Genomic DNA, 22,300 nt, shown 5'->3' with positions numbered 1-22,300 from the left:
CATTTTCATTAATCCTGGTCTTCACATGACAATCCTGGCCATCTTACATTACCCATCAGTGCTCTCAATTGCCTATCCAGTAGCTATCTGGTTTAATACATCCTTTCTATATCAACACTTTCCCTTTTTATACTTCCCTGTATATTCACCAATACCCATTTTTAATTTGGATTGACCTCTGCCATCTCCCCTGTATGTTTAGTCCAGTTTAACTTGTGTTGCATTTCATTGGAAAATGCTGATTTTTACACAAACTGCTTCTAAAACTTGATTTGGCACGTTCATTTTCCATACATCCTTCTTAAAACCAGAGTGTCTATTCATATTTCCAGTGAAACTTGACACTCACAAGGACAGTATTACTCAGAAGTATTTGGATTACTATTGTGTTTTTTTTTTTTTTTTTTTTTTAAAAACAGCAAGTAGAAAACAAATGCGGGAATTGATCTGTAGTACTCAGTGAATAATATAGCCCATAAAGGGGAAAAATAGTATTAACCCATTGTAAAGTCCCATTTCAAATACAAAATGTCTTAAAGGTGCCCTAAAATATCTTTAAAAAAAAAAAAATAAATCAATTTTGAGTCAGAAAACAGTCTTCATATCCACCCAGCTTTTTCAGCCGTTGCTAACAGTTCATAGCCTCATTTTGGGGTATGTTACTGTGAATGCTATTTCAATAAGATGTAGTTCTTGAATAGTTTCCATTCCACCATTATCATAATGAGCACCACACATGCTTTTTAGAATATGCTAGTAAATTTGGGTCAAAGGGAAGAAATTTTGCTTTGTGTATCAGTTGTCTTTGTCCTGAAGGAGTTTGGAAACTGCCTATAAAAACAGGCTGGTAGAGTAATGAATATTGAACACGTTGTGCTCTAAAGTTGCCTTGAAATAGGTTATTGAGCAAGAAATCCTGAAGGTCAAGTATTTTCAAATATATATTTTTTTTAATCTTAATGGAAACATTATCTAGGAAGTTGGAGCTCCTATTTCCACCTAAGTAGAATTTTTCTCCAGATTAATAGATGAGCGTTTTGCCAGATGTGTAACAGGAATAGTCTGCTTTATAACATGTTTAAAAAGTGATAATGTGCCATTCTGTACTATATCCCATAGTACAGCCACTGTGTGTATTCACTTGGGATATCTAGGTGCTATAGGAAGTATAATCTTACAGCAAGTTCAACCCTAATTCCTCTGAGTAAGCTGATGAGCAGGCTATTCATGTTTAGGTGGAACTATGATTCTCAGGGGAGGTACTGCTGCTTGCCCTGCATAGGAATTAAGTACCTGAGCCTCCTTCTAGGAATCCTTTCAAGAGAGCTCAGTGGTTGTGTAGAACAACCTTCAGCAGGGCTTATGCTATCGTGTGCCACCTGCTGCTGTACCGTGTGATGATGTGATCTAAAAAAAACAAGAGGCAGGGAGGGCTTAGTTGTAACTGGGCAATTCGTGAATAATCCCAGAAATGCAAAGTGGCTTTTCAAACTTCAAGCTTCTCTTCTCGCAGCAGCAAGATGTACTCTGGAGTAAAATTCTTACATGGATTTTTTTCCTTGTGTGTTCTGAAGCACCTTGGTTCTGTTGCACTTTTCCATCCACACAGAGGATGCAAGCCAGCACTTATTAATTTTTTGCTCTCAAATATTCAAGTTCTGACTTGTGTCTCAACTATTACAGCTGCTTTGAAGTCTGAAGATTGATTAAACAATTTGTTTGTATATGAACTCGAAGACTCTGCATTAAATTGCTGTTAAAATGTAAATTACAGGTAGACAGCCGTGGAAGTGTCTTGCACTTCAGTATGTTGTGTACTCTGATATACTAAAAAACACCAAGAAGCCAGGCTGTGTAGGACTCCTTGGGATTCTCCGGTGGGCCATTAGATGGCACTCCTTACACTTACGGACTCTATTTCTCCTTCCCAGCCTGTACAGAGGAAGAGCAGGAAGTATGGAATTAGCACCTTCTTGTTCCACCTATACCGGCACTCCAGGCTGAAGGTGGCTCAGGGCCCCAGGCTGCACCACAGCTGAGGTAGAGGAGAAGGAAAGGCAGGGTGAGGAAGGGAAGGGAGGTCTGCAGCCAGCTGGGAGCTGAGAAGCAAAGTGTACAGCTATGTGGCTTTCCTCTGAGCGTTCAACTTCTCTGTGAGAGGGACTTGGAAGATGAAAGAGGAGCTCCTTTTCAGCAGCTCAGTGAATAATGCAAAAGGCATCCTTCTGTGCAGCATGTACACCATGCCTCTTGCTGTGATTTTTTTTTTTTTTTTTTGTCAGAATTTGGTATCAATCCAGCTCTACAAGAGAGGCGGGACTGAGCTGTAAGGAGCCAGAGAGGGTCACAAAATGAAAAAGCTTACCTCCTGCTCCTTGGCTAAGCTTGGGAGCCAAACGGGTGTGACAGGCTCAGGACAGGGTAGTGTGTTGTAGGTGTGTAAAAGCTTTTAAAAAAAAAAAAAAAAAAAAAGGAAGAAGGTCATGCCCTTAATCCCTCACTTCCCTTTTAGATTCTGCCAGCCCGTTTAAGACTAGATTAAGTTTCTAAGAAGGTGCAGCAGCTTGGCCTGAATATCTCGCCTTGTCTCTGTCCCAGCTATTCCCTATTGCTTGCATCATTTCATCCACGTTCTTTTTTGTCTCAGACCTGTCATTTCAAAAACTGCGAGGCAATGAGTGTTTGTGCTGGAAAGATGTGCAGAAGAAAAGGATCTTGAGCTGCTGGTCAAAGCTCACCTGAACATAAGACAGCTGTGTGCCCAGGTGGCCAGGAAGGCAGATGGCATCCTGGCTTGTATCAGGAACGGTGTAGCCAGCAGGAGCAGGGAGGTGATCGTCCCCCTGTGCTCTGCTCTGATGAGGCCGCACCTCGAGTGCTCTGTTCAGCTTTGGGCCCCTCACTACAAGAAGGGCATTGAGGCCCTGGAGCATGTCCAGAGAAGGGCTACGAAGCTGGTGAAGGGCCTGGAGCACAAGGCCTGTGAGGAGCAGCTGAGGGAACTGGGGTTGTTTAGTCTGGAGAAGAGGAGGCTCAGGGAAGACCTCATTGCTCTCTGCAACTGCCTGAAAGGAAGGTGTGAGGAGCTGGGGACCGGCCTCTTCTCACAGATAACTAGTGACAGGACTAGAGGGAATGGCCTCAAGCTGTGCCAGGGGAGGTTCAGGTTGGAAGTGAGGAGACATTTCTGCTCAGAAAGAGCAGTCAGGCACTGGGACAGGTTGCCCACAGAGGTGGTGGTGTCACGAACCCTCTGGGGGGTTTTAAGGAAAAATTGGATGTGGTGCTTAAGGACATGATTTAGTGGGTGACAGTGGTAGTAGGGGGTCGTTGGAGCAAATCATCTTGGAGACATTTTCCGACTTTAATGATTCCACAATTTTATTCAACCAACAGCCATTTTGGGTCTTTCCTCTTGATAGGGGCTTCTGCTCTGCCCCCAGGAGGGTTTTGAGGAGAACCATGCCACGGCTGCCCTGCTTGGATGTGGCTCTGGCCACGGCTCCCTCTCACTGCGAAATCCAGGGCACAGTCCCAAACACGGGGGGCTCAGGCCCACCGCCCCGCTGGTCAGACAGACCCCCTCTGCAGACTGCAGTGGCAGCAGCAGGCTTCGAAGCCCAGCTGCCCGCGTCCTCCCCAGCCTCGCCTTTGTTGCCTGCCCATCTCCTGGCAACAGGCCCTGTGACCTCAGACCTGGGTATAAAAGCAGGCTGCGGCTGGGCACCGCTGCTAGTGCTGTTGGTCACTGCCGCTAGTGCTGGTAGTCACTGCCGCTAGTGCTGTTGGTCACTGCCGCTAGCGCTGGTGGTCACTGCTGGAGCTCTGCTCAGCGTGACAGCCACCCCAGCGTCGATTTGTGTTCACCAGGAGAGAGCAGGATGAAGTTCATCCTTGCTCTCCTCCTGGTCACGGCTCTGGCCGTGGCTGTGTTCCAGGCATGTGGCCTTGGCCTCTGCGGCCACCACTGCTGGGAAAGGGTCAGGGTCAGCCGGAGCCTAGGCGCCAAGCACCAGGTCTCCAACTGGCCCTGCAGCCTCGGGCTTTCCAGCTGCCCCAGCCGAATCCGGCTCAGGCTGAACTCCGTGGACCCTTCAGAGGGCCCAAAGCTACGTCCCGTCGGCATCGAGCGCCAGCCCTCCGACCTGCCCTACCCCCTGCTCCACTTCGGGGAATACCTTGCCCTGGGCGGGAGAGTCTGGCTGCTGTGCACTCACTGGGACACCATCTGCTCCCTTGGCGTGGGGCTGCTTGCCCACAGCCTCTGGAGAAGAGTAAAGAGACGCCTCAGACAGGTGAGTGCTGGAGACGCCGCGTGCAGGAAAGGGCCAGCTGTTGTGAGCCCCCACGGCTGCCCGGAGCAGTCCTACGAGGCTGGAAGCTCTGGAGGAAGCCGAGCCCAGCAGGACAATTCGCCACCTCGTGAGCCCTCGTCCCTGCCCTTCACTGTGCTGCTTCTCTTGTTGCTTCCAGGGCACGGGCCGGCGGGCCTCAGCTTCCTTTTGGACAGACCGCCGGGGAAAGGACGCTCTGGATGATGGCGCCTTTTTCGGACGGACGGAGGCCAACGCTGCCATCATGGTGAGGTGCCTGAAGCACCTCTACCAGCTCCGCCTGCAACAGCTTGGGCTGCCATGTCGGAGGAAGAAGGCACAAAACAAGCACGGGAAAAGAACAGCCCTCGTGTGCCCCCTCCGCAAATTCATCTAGAGCGTGCATCCCGTGCACCGGTGACAGGAAAGGGAGCGCGGCGAGTGAGTGCTGCTGGCCATGGGTTTGGGGAGGCTGATGCTCCAGGAGAAGGGGGGAGAGGAGCTCGGAACCCGTGGCTGGGGGTTGCCCCATAGGAGGAGCCCATGACCCAGGGAAAGGGGCACGTGGCCCGGCCACCACCCACGGCCCTGTAAGATGGCAGTGGCCAGGGAATGCCCACGACCTGTTGGGGTAGCCCTTGGGCTTAGGACCTTCAGGCCCCTGAGAGGGTAGGCATCGCACTGGGAAAAGGGGCAGGTGGAAGGAAGCGCCTGGCTAGTAATTGTGGCACAGCATTTTCAGCCACTTGACAGTCAATTCTCTTCAGATTGACAGCGAGCCGGTGAGGCAGGACACACCTCAGCCCTCCGAAGGCTCTCGCTGCGCTGAAGGCATCTCCCCTGACAACTGGATGCCAACATCGCCCTGAACACCTCCTCCCTGCGTGGGCCCCACCGACAATGCCAGCTGTCCCCTGGTGGGCTGCCCACGCCCAGCCAGAACAACAGCCAGCAGGGACTCGCCATTCATCTCATGAGGACCTCTGAGGAGAAGTCTCCTTTTCCATCCTCCCTGAGGTGCCGCTGGGACCGCTGGCATCCCAAAGGACGTGGCTCTGCTTTGTTGCTCCACAGAGGACAGCAGGAGCACGCGTGTGCAGCAGAGCTGGCTGGGAGACTCCGGAAAACTTCTGTTGGTAGCAGACCACTTCTCCCAGCTCAATAAAGATCATCCCTACAGAACCTGCGTCCGTCCTTTTGGTACCAAGGGGCTTGGGGCAGCAGTCACGTGGGAGGCAGTGGGGCAAGTGAGGGCTGCTGTGTGGGGGGTGTAGAGAACACACCTGCAGAGGAACAAGGGAGCTGGGCCGGGAGAGAAGAGCTGCGAGGTGCCGCCCAGGCGCCCATGCCCCAGAAGGAGAGACCACATCCTGGCAGGGTGCCCGTGTCCCACTGAGGTTTCCTGGGGGTGCCCATGGCCCTGGGAGGTGCCAGTGGCTAGTGAGTGCCCAGGACCCCAAGAGTCATGGCCCTGGGGACTAGTTCCATACTAACTCCACTCCTACTTCACAACACTTTACATTTGGAGGCTCTGCATAGGGACCTGGTCAGTTTGGATCAATGGCAGAGGCCAAGGGCGTGAGGTTCAACATGGCTGAGGGCCAGGACCTCTGCTTTGGCCACAACAACCCCATGCAGTGCTACAGGCTTGGGACAGAGTGACTCGAAAGCTGAGCAGAGGACAAGGCTCCAGGGGCGTTGGTAGATACTCATCTGAACATGAGCCGGCAGTGAGCCCAGGTAGCCAGAAAGACATCCAGCATGCCTGGCTTGTATCAGGAACGGTGTAGCCAGCAGGAGCAGGGAGGTGATCGTCCCCCTGTGCTCTGCTCTGGTGAGGCCGCACCTCGAGTGCTCTGTTCAGCTTTGGGCCCCTCACTACAAGAAGGGCATTGAGGCCCTGGAGCGTGTCCAGAGAAGGGCTACGAAGCTGGTGAAGGGCCTGGAACACAAGTCCTGTGAAGAGCAGCTGAGGGAACTGGGGTTGTTTAGTCTGGAGAAGAGGAGGCTCAGGGAAGACCTCATTGCTCTCTGCAACTGCCTGAAAGGAAGGTGTGAGGAGCTGGGGACCGGCCTCTTCTCACAGATAACTAGTGACAGGACTAGAGGGAATGGCCTCAAGCTGTGCCAGGGGAGGTTCAGGTTGGAAGTGAGGAGACATTTCTGCTCAGAAAGAGCAGTCAGGCACTGGGACAGGTTGCCCACAGAGGTGGTGGTGTCACGAACCCTCTGGGGGGTTTTAAGGAAAAATTGGATGTGGTGCTTAAGGACATGATTTAGTGGGTGACAGTGGTAGTAGGGGGTCGTTGGAGCAGGTGATCTTGGAGACATTTTCCAACTTTAATGATTCTACAATTTTATTCAACCAACAGCCATTTTGGGTCTTTCCTCTTGATAGGGGCTTCTGCTCTGCCCCCAGGAGGGTTTTGAGGAGAACCGTGCCACGGCTGCCCCGCTTGGATGTGGCTCTGGCCACGGCTCCCTCTCACTGAGAAATCCAGGGCACAGTCCCAAACACGGGGGCCTCAGGCCCACCGCCCCGCTGGTCAGACAGACCCCCTCTGCAGACTGCAGTGGCAGCAGCAGGCTTCGAAGCCCAGCTGCCCGCGTCCTCCCCAGCCTCGCCTTTGTTGCCTGCCCATCTCCTGGCAACAGGCCCTGTGACCTCAGACCTGGGTATAAAAGCAGGCTGCGGCTGGGCACCGCCGCTAGTGCTGCTGGTCACTGCCGCTAGTGCTGCTGGTGACTGCCTCTAGTACTGTTGGTCACTGCCTCTAGTGCTGGTAGTCACTGCCTCTAGTGCTGTTGGTCACTGCCGCTAGCGCTGGTGGTCACTGCTGGAGCTCTGCTCAGCGTGACAGCCATCCCAGCGTCGATTTGTGTTCACCAGGAGAGAGCAGGATGAAGTTCATCCTGGCTCTCCTCCTGGTCACGGCTCTGGCCGTGGCTGTGTTCCAGGCATGTGGCCTTGGCCTCTGCGGCCACCACTGCTGGGAAAGGGTCAGGGTCAGCCGGAGCCTAGGCGCCAAGCACCAGGTCTCCAACTGGCCCTGCAGCCTCGGGCTTTCCAGCTGCCCCAGCCGAATCCGGCTCAGGCTGAACTCCGTGGACCCTTCAGAGGGCCCAAAGCTACGTCCCGTCGGCACCGAGCGCCAGCCCTCCGACCTGCCCTACCCGCTACTCCACTTCGGGGAATACCTTGCCCTGGGCGGGAGAGTCTGGCTGCTGTGCACTCACTGGGACACCATCTGCTCCCTTGGCGTGGGGCTGCTTGCCCACAGCCTCTGGAGAAGAGTAAAGAGACGCCTCAGACAGGTGAGTGCTGGAGACGCCGCGTGCAGGAAAGGGCCAGCTGTTGTGAGCCCCCACGGCTGCCCGGAGCAGTCCTACGAGGCTGGAAGCTCTGGAGGAAGCCGAGCCCAGCAGGACAATTCGCCACCTCGTGAGCCCTCGTCCCTGCCCTTCACTGTGCCGCTTCTCTTGTTGCTTCCAGGGCACGGGCCGGCGGGCCTCAGCTTCCTTTTGGACAGACCGCCGGGGAAAGGACGCTCTGGATGATGGCGCCTTGCTCGGACGGACGGAGGCCAACGCTGCCATCATGGTGAGGTGCCTGAAGCACCTCTACCAGCTCCGCCTGCAACAGCTTGGGCTGCCATGTCGGAGGAAGAAGGCACAAAACAAGCACGGGAAAAGAACAGCCCTCGTGTGCCCCCTCCGCAAATTCATCTAGAGCGTGCATCCCGTGCACCGGTGACAGGAAAGGGAGCGCGGCGAGTGAGTGCTGCTGGCCATGGGTTTGGGGAGGCTGATGCTCCAGGAGAAGGGGGGAGAGGAGCTCGGAACCCGTGGCTGGGGGTTGCCCCATAGGAGGAGCCCATGACCCAGGGAAAGGGGCGCGTGGCCCGGCCACCACCCACGGCCCTGTAAGATGGCAGTGGCCAGGGAATGCCCACGACCTGTTGGGGTAGCCCTTGGGCTTAGGACCTTCAGGCCCATGAAAGGGTAGGCATCGCGCTGGGAAAAGGGGCAGGTGGAAGGAAGCGCCTGGCTAGTAATTGTGGCACAGCATTTTCAGCCACCTGACAGTCAATTCTCTTCAGATTGACAGCGAGCCGGTGAGGCAGGACACACCTCAGCCCTCCGAAGGCTCTCGCTGCGCTGAAGGCATCTCCCCTGACAACTGGATGCCAACATCGCCCTGAACACCTCCTCCCTGCATGGGCCCCACCGACAATGCCAGCTGTCCCCTGGTGGGCTGCCCACGCCCAGCCAGAACAACAGCCAGCGGGGACTCGCCATTCATCTCATGAGGACCTCTGAGGAGGAGTCTCCTTTTCCATCCTCCCTGAGGTGCCGCTGGGACCGCTGGCATCCCAGAGGACGTGGCTCTGCTTTGTTGCTCCACAGAGGACAGCAGGAGCACGCGTGTGCAGCAGAGCTGGCTGGGAGACTCCGGAAAATTTCTGTTGGTAGCAGACCACTTCTCCCAGCTCAATAAAGATCATCCCTACAGAACCTGCGTCCGTCCTTTTGGTACCAAGGGGCTTGGGGCAGCAGCCACATGGGAGGCAGTGGGGCAAGTGAGGGCTGCTGTGTGGGGGGTGTAGAGAACACACCTGCAGAGGAACATTCCTTGTGTCAGGAATGGTGTAGCCAGCAGGACCAGGGAGGTGATCGTCCCTGTAGGAGGATGGTTGGACCTTGTGATCTTGTAGGGCTTTTCCAACCTTAATGATTCTGATTCTGAGTTTGCCCAGAGGTGTTGGAGTCTCCCTCCTTGAAGACAAACCCTGACTGAGCAGCTGGGTCAGGGTGACTGCTCAGGAGTAGGGATCTGTACCAGACCTTCTCCAGGAGCCACTTCCCACCTTCACAGTCCTGATATTCTGCCTTACAACCCCATGAGCACTTCAGGATGGACGGAAATCACAGCTGAATGCAGTTGAGATCCATCTTGCCCTCACAGTGGAACAGCCTAGCAGTGCTCACACCATCTCCAGCCATCGGCTTTTTTCCAGCTGCTGCTTTTGTTTTGCTGCTTTTTTCCTCTGACTGCAAGGTTCAGCACAGGCAGCTCTCCTCACCGCCCCCACCCTGGCCACATCCAGGAGGGACAAAACTCCAGCCTGAGCATCAGAGACCTCAGGAGGAGCCAGGCACGTGGCATGTCACGCAGGAAAAAAAAGGTGAAAGGAAGCTGTGCCCTGCCAAGCCTGGCAAAGGAGTGGGGCAGCTGCGTCACTGCTCCTTACTGCCTGGCTGGAAAGGCAAATTTTTAATTGTTGCTTCTTCAGTGAGCCGTGGAGGGGGAGCCAGGATTATCGGTGCTTCAGATGACGTGAATTAAAGCTTAGATGTAACCAACTTGGAATGTACCTAGAGGAGATTTAGGAGGCAGGAAAAGCATCTGATGGCAGGAAGTGGGAGGGCCTTCAGGCACTGCAAATCCCCAAAAGACTATTCAAGCTATCTGGCAGCATTTCCCCGGCAATTTCGCAGAGTTAAGAGGACACCACCCAAGAGGTTTTACTGCTAACGTTTGTGCAGGCACTTGCTTCTTGAAATGCAGTTTTGTCAAAGCAGACACATGTCCCAAGTAGTAAGTAATGGCATTGGAGCTTTTTGCAAGGCATTTTGGATGCCAGCATTCTCCAGAAACAACGAGGACACCTGAGGTTGGAGGAAGATGCCTACAATGGCCTTAATCCAGACTTCCTCCTCATTCCTTTACATGCTCTAGAAATGTTGAATTTCCTCAGGGAATCAACAGAAGTCCCTCAGGACTCTGCTGTAGCTGAGCTCTCCCCCACTAAAAGTAAGGCTTTGCACTGCTAGCAGTGCAGGCACTGAACCATTTGTAGGGTCACGGTCAGTCTGTGCCCACCCTGGAGCAGAAACCGAGAGAAATGGGCATTAACTTCTTCAGAAAGGGCAGAGGGAGCCGAAGTCTCTGCTGTTGGGCAAGCATCCCCAGCACTGGGTTGTTGTATGATGTGTCGATTCCAGCCCACGCTGGGACATGTGGGCACAGGCACTTGTTTCTGTGTTGAAGTGTTGTCATTTTCAGATTTGCAGCTAGATGCTCTGCTTGTGGATCCTGCACCAGTTTCCAGTCTCCTGGAGTCGGTCTCTACCCAAGCTTCATGTCAAATGGCTCCTGGGTGTCCAACAGCAGGGACGTGGGGAGCAGCGGCAGCAGGAGGCAACGCTCCTGGCTGGGACTTGTCACGGGCTCTTCTCTAGGCATTTTGTGTTCTCCTCGTTCAAGGGCTTAGCTACCACTTGACCTCCTGGAATCACCCAGCAACCTCAAATATTTCCCTCAGCCAAGTATTTTATGATTCAATCCACTGCCCACATGAGGGTAGAGTGGAAACGCCTGCAGGTCAGCTGACAGTGCTTGGGACAAAGCTTCGGGACTCAACGCCGCCTGGAAACCAGGGCTCTCCTTGGACAAAGACAAGGATCCAAAAGTGTGCAGAGCCCCCCAGGCAGGTGCACAGGCAGAAATGGCACCGGGCACACTGGGCAGAGCTGCTTTTCCATGCACTCTTGCCCAAGGATGCTGGAACAAACTTTCATGCCTCCTGGTAGTGCTGGAGGTGCAACCACTGCCTCCTCTGCTCCCTGCTCCTTCATCCCCAGCCGCAGTGGATGTAAGGCTGCAGGTGACATCAAGGTGAAGCAGCCTCACAAGGACCTAAAGAAGAGCTTGCAACAACAAAAGCCTCCCAGCCCAAACTCGTGCCGGTGGCAGCACTAGGGGGACCCCGCTGCTCGCTGTTGCTTCGCTCCGGCTCGCTCTGAGGTTCCCGACGTGTTCCTGCATTCCTGCTACGTGCCCTACAGATAGCAGCTAATGCGGGCAGGTTTGCTGAGTCATAAGTGAAAATTATCACGCAAAAAAAAAAAAAAAAAAAAGAAAAAAAAGAAAAAAAAAAGAGCCAAACAGAAAAAAAAATGAGCACTATGTGCTCTCTTGGTTTTGTAGAAGCCTAATTTTTACTGTAAATACACTCCCTTGCAGATTATTTCATACAAAATTGTGGCTCTTAGCTACGTAAAGTTGCTTCCTACTCGTGCTATTTAAAATAAAGCTTTAAAAAGAAAAAATATATATATTCTCACAGTGCATGAGGAAAAAAAATTAACGTAAGAAGTTTAGAAATTGTTACCTACGTCCCTTTAGAGTTCTACATAGAACAAAACTTCAGGTCCAAAGAGAGTTAAGCTACTACTACACTTCTTGCTTGTGCTTTAAAATGTGACTGTGCAGAATGTGTGCCCATTATTATATTGCGGCTGGGGAAGGGGAAGTAAAGGGAAAGTAAATATGCCCATGCTGGCAGCTGAAACTTTTTGTGTTTTGTTGTTGGCACACCATCTTCGCTGAAAGGAGCAGTGTCAGCTGGGTTCTCATCTCAGAAAACAGATCCAGTTATTACACGTGGCCCTGTGTCTCTTTACCAAATGTTAGTGGTTTCCAGAACCACATTTTCCTTGGAGAAATGGTTACTCCTTGATGTCCGAAGATGCTGCCAAGTGCTCAAACAAAAACAGTTCTGAAACATCTTTCAGCTCCAGGAACTCAAGGCACTGCAGTCACCAACAGTTGAGATTGTATTTGTCAGGTTTGGGGCTGGTTGTGTTTAGTTTGTTCTAAAACTAGTGTTTTTTGTTTGTTCATTTTTTTAAATGAAAAACCTTCTCTAGATTGCAGCAGCAATTAATCAGGGTCCAAAATTCTAGTTTTCTTACATTTTTAGCCTTATGTTTCACCATGTCATCTACATCTACTACAATGTAATCCTTATTACTTTTAAAACTTCATTATTTTTAAAGCTTGCTTACATATACTAATGCAAACAAGATATATTTATAACACACAGGATTTATGCTAGTTTTGAGTTTTTTTTTTTTTCTTTAATTTTTTCTCACCTCATTTCATCTCACATTCTGAGATGAAATTTTGTTTCCCATGTCCAACCAAATTTGAAGACAAAAATGGGTTTCCAGTTTGGGCTCTGCCCCAGAGCAGCCCACCTGTGTATTTTACAACCCTCAGCACCCAGGTGAGAGCTGTGCCCTTCAAATCTTCAGCCACACAAAGATGCTGGCTTATAAACTAAACTACCTGGTCACCTTTTCCAGCATTTATTGCCATGTTGTTCACAAGATAGTTATATTAATCCTTCCTGAAAAATGCACAAACTGTTACCAGTCCAAATATAACATTTGTGCTTGGTTGTGTTCCATATTCCTCTCACCCACTCCACGTGCCTCTTATTTTGGGCTCAGGCATCAGTCTCTTCCTGTCCTACTTTACTATTTCTATTAAACTCTTCCTTCCTCCCTGTCATGCTAAGTAAGGACTTCAGTTTATCCCCAGTGGGTTGGTGATTTGCATCTCATGTGCTCCTTCCACTTTTTTTTACTTCCACTTCCATGGGGGGGGGGGGGGGGGGGGAGGGGAGCTATGGGCTTTTTTTTTTTTTTTTCCTTTCTTGTCTTTTTTTAGGAAATGGATAAATGTGCTTACATTCAGTCATCTTCAAAGCTACGGGGAAAAGCTCGATGGAACGGAGTAAGTGGTTGCAAAAGTCAGCAGAGCAAATTCTCTGGAACTGGTTTTGTCTGGTAGGGCAGAGGACCTTGAACCCCATTCTCTCAGCTGCTGTCCGCTCCCATCTGACAGGTCTGATTGAGCAGGCACCTCACAGAGCTCCTGCAGCAGTGTAATAGCACAAACAGGCTTCAGTGCATTTGCAGCAATCATTCGCATTGAAGTTTTACTTCACATTCATGAAAAAAAAGGCTAAATTGTTATTTCATATGAAAGCCGATTGTCAGAGCCCCAAAGTTTCTGCAGATGCGTACCCACCTCCCAAAAATGCAGATGAGATCCAAATCCAAGCAAGTCCCATGAATGTCTTCAAAGTCTTTGCTGCTGAGTACTCATAAATTCCCACTACGCGTTTGCAAGTCCATGCAGCTATCTGCATGCCTACAGGCAAAGTACATGTGCTAGACTTCCGGATTTTTCAGATTTTGAGTTTGCTTTTGTCATTTAGCAATCTCCCCTCTTCTTCAAAGGATTCAGCCGGCACAAAAGCGGTACTTTCCAGGCTGATTATACTTATCAGCATGACTTAGAGATGTGGTCTTTCCACTCCTGACCTTAAGAGTGGCCAGCACAGCCAGATGTTTTACATACGATACTTGCCTCCCGTGCTTGGGCTGTCAGCTAGCTTCCTGTCAGATTTGCAAGTGGCTTTCTTTAGAGCAACAGCCAAAAGACTGACTTCATCGTTCCCTGGTGCGGCGTTGGACTTTGCGATGCAAACTGATCCCCCTGCACGCTGTGCACAACAATGTGGTAATTAAAAATCGCGCCTACACGGGATGGTTGTGAGTGCTATTAGACTTGTAACTTGTTCAACATAAGAGAAAGACGGGGAAGAGAGTATTTCAAGAGAACCTAAGCTATGTCACTGAAGCATGGAAAAGCCTCAATCCACGCTGGACCAACTGAGTGCTACTGCACTCAGGCATGAGCCTAGCACTCTGACAAAAACCACCACCTTAGAGCAGAGCCGAGCCCAGCAGGTATCGATTGGCGTCCCAAAAGGTGCACTACGGCTGGCAGACTCACCCAGAGATCCAGGCAGCTCTTCCTGGGCCTGCAAAGACAAACAAGGGCACGTAGGAGTGCTTTACAGGAGCTGGAGCAATGGCACTCCACTCAGATGCTTCCTTGATTATCTGACAGCCCTTTGAGACTCAATAGAAAACTGTAGGGAAATGGTGTGGCATCCTGTATGGGCTGCCTTCTGCACACTACTGCTCTCCAGCCATCCTCAGAGGGCTCACTATTCACTAGGAGCCACGTAAACCTGATTAAACCTTACTAAAGCCTATCTGAAGGGGACTTTCATTTCGTACCTCTTGCACACATCAGAAAGTGATGAAAACCAAGAACTGCCTCTGTGTAGGTCATTACTCCAGCCAGTCAAAACCTGATACTGTTTTTGATGGAGAAAGTCCATCACATGAAAAATGATCACCACACCCACATAATTAGGACAGTTCAAAAAGAAACAGACCCTCCTCTAGAGTAAAACCAGCTCTGATGTAAAGCACAAAAATCCACCTGCCCCCTTTCTCAGGGGCAGTTATAAATTAGTTACTATGGAGCAGTTTTTAAAAGTCACATAGATCACAAATAACCACATTGTTTTCAAGAACCTTTATACATCATCTTTTTTTTTAATTAGATTAGCTTTACAAGCAACTTGAGAGCTCTTTCATAATGAACACTGCTTTTCAAATTACACAACTTTATAGGCAACCTGTAAATGAATCCTGAATTTCTTTGCCTGCTATAGATAAAGGTCTCATATTTTACAGCTGGCTAACATCATGAATAAAAATAGCATTATGAAGCTTTATCTTTAACCAGGACTAGACACATACAGATCATAAGACAGTTTAAAAAATATTTTTAAAACAAGGACCTGCTTGGTGATGCTCAAGACTGAATATTCAACCGACATGAAATGAACAGTTCCTAAAGGACATTGAAGAAATGGCTGACCTGATTCGTTGACCCTATTGCAATGACTTACATGGAGTGAAAAGTTAAGCACTTTTTAAACCTGTCTGGCAAGCACAAACCTACAGTGTGATTAGAATTTGATACGTTGTGTAACTGCAAAAGTTTGAATTACAGAGGGACTGAAAAGAGTTTAAAGGCTTATGCTGTACATTTCTAAATCAAAACCAACCAAACCTCCATTGAAGTAGTATTAAAGAAGATGAAGTAGAAGAGGTGACTTTTTTGCTTGTCTCATTGATAGCCTAAATGCACGGCAGACAAGACAGTAACGAAGATTTGCACTCCTTGGCCAGGTTGGCAGAGGCACTTACAGTAAAGGAATCCTGTCTTTTTTTTTTTTCTTTTTTTTTTTTTTCTCTCTCTCTGGGAAGAAATGAGGAAAGAGGAAGAGTACTGTAAAGGGCAAGAACTTATTAAAGAAAAGGAAAAGCAAAATCAAAACAAAACTGGGATTTCTGTTGGTTCTCCTAAATGATATACCAATACTGAATTTTTCCCCTTTCTGTCAGTTTGTTATTAAACAATTAGCTTTTTCATGTTTTACATGAACAATAGTAATCTTTTTAATAAAAAATTACTGAGCTTTCCATAGAAAAGGTCTCTAATTGAATACAAACTATACAGATGCTAAAATTGTCACAAGTTGTAATATATACAGAAATATTTCTGTACACTCACATTGTTTTGGCTAAGTAAGGAAATAAGGGACAGATAGAAAACTGCAGTGGGTAAGTTGATGAACCCCCAAACTCCTGTAAATATGAATGCTGTCTTTTATAGGTTTGCTTTTGTTTTCTGAAGCTTTTAAAGCTCAGGAAAAGAAGAAAAAAAACAGTGTCCAAAATATCTATTTCTTAAAATTAAAAGTATCAAAGTTTCTCACGTCATTTTTATTCTGTGATGTCCCCTTCTCCTTCAAAAGAATGAAAACAATGTAAAAGAAAGTAAAGGTTTTCTTACTAAATATATATCTCAGTATTGATCAAAGGCCAGTGCCTTTTAGGGGAAATCCTTCAGCACAGTGAAAATCTAAAGGTGTATTGCACAAGGAGCCTACAGTGATGCACTTCAGCTTCAGTGTGCCAACCATTTCCTTGATACTATATAATAGATCAAGGTGTCAAAGACTGCACGGGACACCAACATTTGGAAAGGAAATTTTTTAAAAAGCAAACTTTAGATATTCTATTAACTTATATACAAAGGAAAAGGGGATGGCAAGCATTCTTTAGAAAAGGGAGAAAGCTCAAAGTTTTCTGTCAAGTACATAAGGAGGTTCTGGGTACCTCTAATAGCCTAGGAAAGCCCTTGTATGTTCTTGTAACTTGATGGTATTTACCAGGTCCCCAAAGCCAATGACAGCAACCGATAGTGTCAAGTTCACTTAGTGCCAGTCACTTAAAAATAAAACCCAAAAACCCCAACCCAACAACAACAAAACAAAACCAAAAAAACAGAGACTGAAACTTCCCCTCTGTGGATTCAACATACAAAACCACAAACTGAATGTTACTAATAGCAAGATACTGATTTGCTTCTGTTAATAAGGTTCAAGAGGACATAAGTCAAAAAACAATACAGCAGCAATTTTTAAAAGTTAAGATTAGTGTGAGATATGATATAAAACAATCAGGTTTTTAGCTGGTAATTAAAGTGCTCCTTTTCTGACTTAAGGTGTAAAGAAAATTAAAGTGATTATCAGTTACTGGCAACCCTTATATTAAATTAGGTCTTTCATGGCAGAGGAGAACAGTATGAACAGTTTTACAAAAATAGATTCATGTTATTTTGGAGAATACTGTAATTTTTTTTTTCTTTTTTTTCCCCATTTTTCTTTTTTTTCTTTTTTTTTTTCTTTAAGACTCAATTTTGATAAACTGTACCTGGTCATACAAAAATTACCCAAAATTCAAACTTTTACCATATAAAAAAAGGGAGAGATGAATTGGATTCAGCTGGATGACAGGTCTGGCAAAATATAAGGATGAACAAATTCTATGTAGGGCACTTGTTTATGTCCAGATGCATATGCTGTTTCATACTGATTGCTTATCTTCTTCACATAAGCAGTCACAGGCCTGGAGTCACAATCACATAGTACAATGCTTCAGCAGTCAAAAAATCTTCTATTTGATGCAACATTGAAACACTGTTTGCTTCTTTATTAAAATGTTGGTTTGTTGTTGATTTTCCTTTGTCTTGTTATTCACATTCAAAAGTTAATAGATAGCATCAAGATTTATCAGGGAGAATAGCAAGGGGAGTTGCTAAATCAAAGGCTTATAAAACGTCTTTCCCAACCGAGTCAGAAGGTTTATTAAGTTCAACCCTCACACCTTTTTCACCTGCAGAAACATGAAAAGGAAATCAGCATTATTTTTCAGCATTTATCAAAGTACAGTCTACAGAATTGCTACACCACTTTCCAGATTAGTTCTACAAAATTATCTTCAAGGTTGATCTAGCACACATGATCTATCCAGATACATGTTTTTGTACATATGCTCTGTATGCTCAATGGCCTGTGATTACTCATCACCTCTGAAAATAGGCATTTATTTGGATGCCCAAATAGAAAGCTGGATACGTCACATCTTATGTGCAGTTCAGAATTCACTATCTCAACCATTACAAAGGTGAACTTTAAGAACAGCCATGTGAGAATCTGAGGATTTGGTCGATTATTCTGGATCACCACATCCAGAGTTTCTGGGTATTTATCCTTTTAAAGAAACTCTGAGGGATTTTTAAATTGCAAAGTAGCATTTGACTTGCTGCTAAAGAAAAAATACACCTCTTCTGTCCATTTTTTCCTAACAATTAACCTTAATAACTTCAGGTACACACAAAAAAGTTCAGCTATCAAAACATTAACAGACAATATTCCATATCCATGAAAAATTCAGATGTGCTATGCATGGCCTTGGCAAGACTGACACTAAGCCAGAAAATTAATAGCTTTCAATTTTTTATTTTATGACTTTATCCTTCCCTATCAGTAGAAAATAAAAAGATTCTTGCTACGGACACAGAGTAAAGAACGTAATTTTAATTGCCAATGATACTGGAATCACAAAAATATTGATAATAGGTATCAGTTACAGAGCAAACAGTACAAAAACTTATATTTCTTCCTCCTTCCTGAAGTGCCTGCAGTGCAGGGAACACTGGAGAGGGAGGGGAGCAGCAGATACCAGCTCCCCCGAGCCATTTCTCTGTATTTCTCAACAGTAGCAGCTGAAGCTACGTGGAGATGACCAAAACAGCTCCGGCCGTGGTGCTCCAGCTGGCTCAAAAAGCTGCAGGGTCACACGCGGGTGACACGAAGCCTCACTTAGAAACGCCGACACACTTCCCGTGGGGCCAGGTAGGCGTCACCCGGCATTCCCCATGGCCTGCAAAGTGCCACTGCCACCCCAAACGCACGCAGGCCTCGGGGCCAGGGGCTCGCTAACAAAGCACTTTAGGCACCAAAAAGCCACGAACAGGAATCCGATTTGGAAGCGACCTGCCTAATGTGTCCCAAATCATCATTTTCAGAACATTTGATGAAACTGTCGAGAAACTGGCCGTGTGTGCATGTGCACCTGCAGTACACCTGATTGTGGTTTATTTTAAACTATCGCAGCAAATGCAAAATCATGATGCATTTACAAGTATGACAGAAGTCCCAGACCATTTCTACTTATAATGCTAATTTGAACAGGAAAATTAGATCAACTTCCTCTTGAGGGAGAAGCCAGAAAAGGAAAACAGATGCTAGATATGTGGAATTGGAAATAGAGGAAGTCACTCCATTCTTTGATTCCAGACTTTAATTTTAGGCTTTTGTTTTTCCAGTGCAGAGATTCTAGTCAAGTTCGGCTGCATTCACTTGTCAGATCACTGTATCCTACCACAAGTATTTACATGGCTCTCAGTTCTGCAGTGCCTCACAATCTCTGGTGTATTTGTTGTGTTCCACACCTACTAGAGAGACACGAGTAAGGAGAAGCTGTATCCCCCATAAGAAAAGCCTGAGAAGCCTCAGGTCCCACAGGAAGTGTGTGCAGAACAAGGAGTTGACCTGGATTTCCCAAGTCACGGGCTAGCAGCTTAACCAATGGATCACCTTCCCTGTAAAGCCTATATGAGTTAAGTCTTGCTTTTTCCTCCTGCTTTTTTTTGCATAAGGGAGATGAGGTTGGAGTGCTATTATTCCAGGAAAAAAAATAAAAAATAAAAAAAAAAGGAGATATTAACGAGAGATTACCTGTTAGATATTTTACTTTAGCTCGTGCTCTTTCATCTGCATCAAAATACCACACTGTTATTGCGTACCTAGGGAAGGGGATGAAAAAAGAACTCCTGAACTAGGAAGGAAAGCAAACATACTACTGTGAAGCACTTGACATACAATTCAGACTAAATGAGACAAGATTTCTGCAGTTCAACAGATACAACAGATGAAAGCTTTCATAAAGCAAGCAATTTTTTTTTTCCTACTCATAGGCATTGTCTGACCAGTCACTGAAAAGGTGACACTGATGCTTTAAGTATACAGTGTTTTTTGTTTTTTGTTTTTTTTTTTTTTTTCCCCAGTGAGTTGTCATTATGGTTCTTGCTCAGGAACTGTAATACAGTCTCTGCCTTATGACCTTTGATTTTACGCAACTTTTGCTTTACCTCAGCTTTTACGTTACTTTGTCAAGTCCATCAGTGAGTCACACAAAGCTTTTTTGGACATTTGCCATAAGGGAAAATTAACTACCCCCGTCTTACACAGCTCCTCTGGTTTTCCATGGTCCACAGAGGATTTAAATATGAAATGCCAGCTATTGAGAAAAGACTTTAAGGAGCTTTAGTAAATGGCATTTCACCCTCTGACTCTGCCCAGAGCATGCAAGGGGGAAGGGAGAGTGGGGCAGCCTTGGGAAAAGGCTCTGAGTGCTGACTGCAGTTTCAAATTACTTCTTGCAAAGGTACTTGTGTTATCTCACAGCCCCAGTTAATGTTCAATGCTCTGAGCATCAAAACGTGTTGCAACATGTGCAACAGGAAGTTTGGATTAACGACTCCAATGATTTACCCATTAACACTATCTGGTAGCATTACTTAAAATGTCAGGCAGTGAATGCATTCACATTTAGCATCATCCTCTCCCCAAAACAGGGACAAAAGAGGTTTCAGGTTCCATCTGTGACTCAGACTGGAACGAGCTCTTGCAATACCCCAAAGAAAAAGAAGAGTTTTGTTTATCAATGGTCATTACCACCCCACAGCCCTCTCCCAGTTCCCAAACTAAGTCACCTGTAGAGCAAAGAAAAGGGAGAGTGAACGTAACTATTGGCTAACAACTCCCTTCCTCCCAATGAAAGCAAGCATAAAACTGAAGCACCTGGTCAATCTTTACAAAACACAAAACTGTGCTAATGACAATGGGAAGGGACCACAGTATAAAGCCATTACACAGCAACAATGTAATCAATACCTTTTGGCTGTGGTTGGGGCCTGCTTAAGGCTGTGAGTGGTGCCTTCCAGCTCTGTGAAGTACACTCTCAGGAATTTCTGAGGATTCACGTACCTCACCCTACCCATCCTGGCTGAGAGAATATTCTCTCCAAAATAAGCAGTCAGACATTGGTACCAACTCAGCAGCACAGCTGAAGCCTATCCAACCATCAGGAAAACAAAACCAAACCAAACCCTTTGCCATAGTGTAACTGGAATTTGGGATGGAAAGACCTAGGATCAGGTTCATAATTCACAGTTTAATTCATTTCTTGTTAGGAATCCCTCACCTTTTGATAAAAGAAGCATCATGCAATGTATCTGAGTCCATGAGTCCTACCTTGTAGCAAATGCTGGCTGTACTTCATGAGGGTTGCGGCGATCAGACCAGAAGAATAGCAGTCTATCAAATTTGGGTTCAATATCTGCAAATTGGGCTTTACCTTCTGGAAATATCCGGAGGATGCCTCCACTTACCTACAAGTTAAGTATTTAAAAACAGTGCATTAAATATAATGAAATAGTATTTTCAAAGTACTGAATATCATATTTAAAAATACATTGATGCATTGAGCTGAACTAAAAGCCTTTATCTTTATACATGCTACAGAAATAATGATTCTGTGGCTCTTCTGTAAACACACTTCATGTAGCAAGTTTTACATATTTTTCAACAAGTAATTTCAAAATGCTTGCAAATATTAAACCTCCATTCATGTTTAAATAAAAGGCGTGGTTTTAGATTGGTTGGATTTTAGTTGTATCACCTACCTGCAAAAAATAAATGAACAAAACTGGTGGCTAAAAATATGCCCATACAGTACAGAAATGTATTTCACATCCGAGTATCACCTGTTCCCATTAATGGGATCGATTCATTTAACAGCAGAAGCAATAGTTTGATGTCATATTTCTTTAAATAAGACGAGGAAAGACTAGGGAACTACAATTTAAAGCTAAAACCTGTATTGCTCCAATTTAGATCCCTTACAGGCTTTGAAGAACTGTTGGAGCTACCTATACACACCTAGAAAGTATCATGAGATCAGGTTGTTTTTAAGTCACATTAACTTCTTCCTACTGACAGTACTGATATCGTTAAATGAAAAAGAGGTTTTGCAGGAAATCACATACCTTTGTTCATAAATTAAATAACCAGCTAGTAAATTTTTAAAGTTATTGGGAAAATGCAATCTGTTTTAATTCTAGAGTTTGAAATGCATCCAATTGTTCCAGGAGAGAAATTGTAATCCATGCATGTTAAGCTGTTCTGTCCAGCCAGTACACTTGTGAAGTGTACAGGGGAAGTACACGTCAAGATGCTGTCGTAGCAAGGAAGGTTAATAATTTATTTCCTAATTGAAGGATGAATTTAACATTTCAAAGAGCAGTCAGAAAGATTCAAGTGCACCCATTTCTCACTCAGCTTTCTGATCGGCAAGTTTTGCGTGAGCATGGATGTGGTCTCGTTGTCTCATCCAACTCTTGTAAGAAATCGACTGTACCCATAAGGAAAAAAAGAAAACCTCCTAGCTGCGACTTACCTATATTTGGCGCCCCTGATTTACACAAAAACTGACTGCTCAAGTGCTCTTCCACTTTCTGTTTCTTAAGTATCATGACAGAAATATCACTTGTTTTATCTTTTTTTCTCCATATACAATGAGAATAAACTTCTGTACAGCTGACTGCATGGGAGTCACAGAATAAACAAAGCTGTCTGTGCATTACGCTCTCATGCTATCAACACACCCAGTTAATTATATCCCTTCTTCAAATCTATCTAAACCACTGGATTGCAAGGATAATCCTTATTAAAAAGTTAGTCATCACATCTATGGGGAGTTTTAAACCGATGGCAGTAGATTCTTAGGCCACTCTT

General features: G+C 46.5%; 1 protein-coding gene across 1 annotated transcript in view; it reads right to left on the bottom strand.

The window, feature by feature from the left end:
• Window positions 1-14,544: 14,544 nt before the first annotated feature.
• EGLN1 (egl-9 family hypoxia inducible factor 1) overlaps window positions 14,545-22,300 on the bottom strand; it is a 34,035-nt gene continuing 26,279 nt past the window's right edge. The window contains exons 3-5 of the mRNA XM_068676791.1: window positions 20,759-20,895; window positions 19,181-19,248; window positions 14,545-17,273 (exon numbers count right to left, since the gene is read on the bottom strand). Of these exons, the coding sequence (XP_068532892.1) occupies window positions 17,209-17,273; window positions 19,181-19,248; window positions 20,759-20,895 (270 nt within the window). The 3' untranslated portion in view covers window positions 14,545-17,208. The remainder of the gene's footprint in view (window positions 17,274-19,180; window positions 19,249-20,758; window positions 20,896-22,300) is intronic.

This window comes from Anas acuta, chromosome 3 (assembly GCF_963932015.1).
Source record: "Anas acuta chromosome 3, bAnaAcu1.1, whole genome shotgun sequence".
Lineage (NCBI taxonomy): Eukaryota > Metazoa > Chordata > Aves > Anseriformes > Anatidae > Anas > Anas acuta.
The sequence above is the reverse complement of the archived record's forward strand: the minus strand, read 5'-3'. Positions and strand labels throughout refer to the sequence as shown.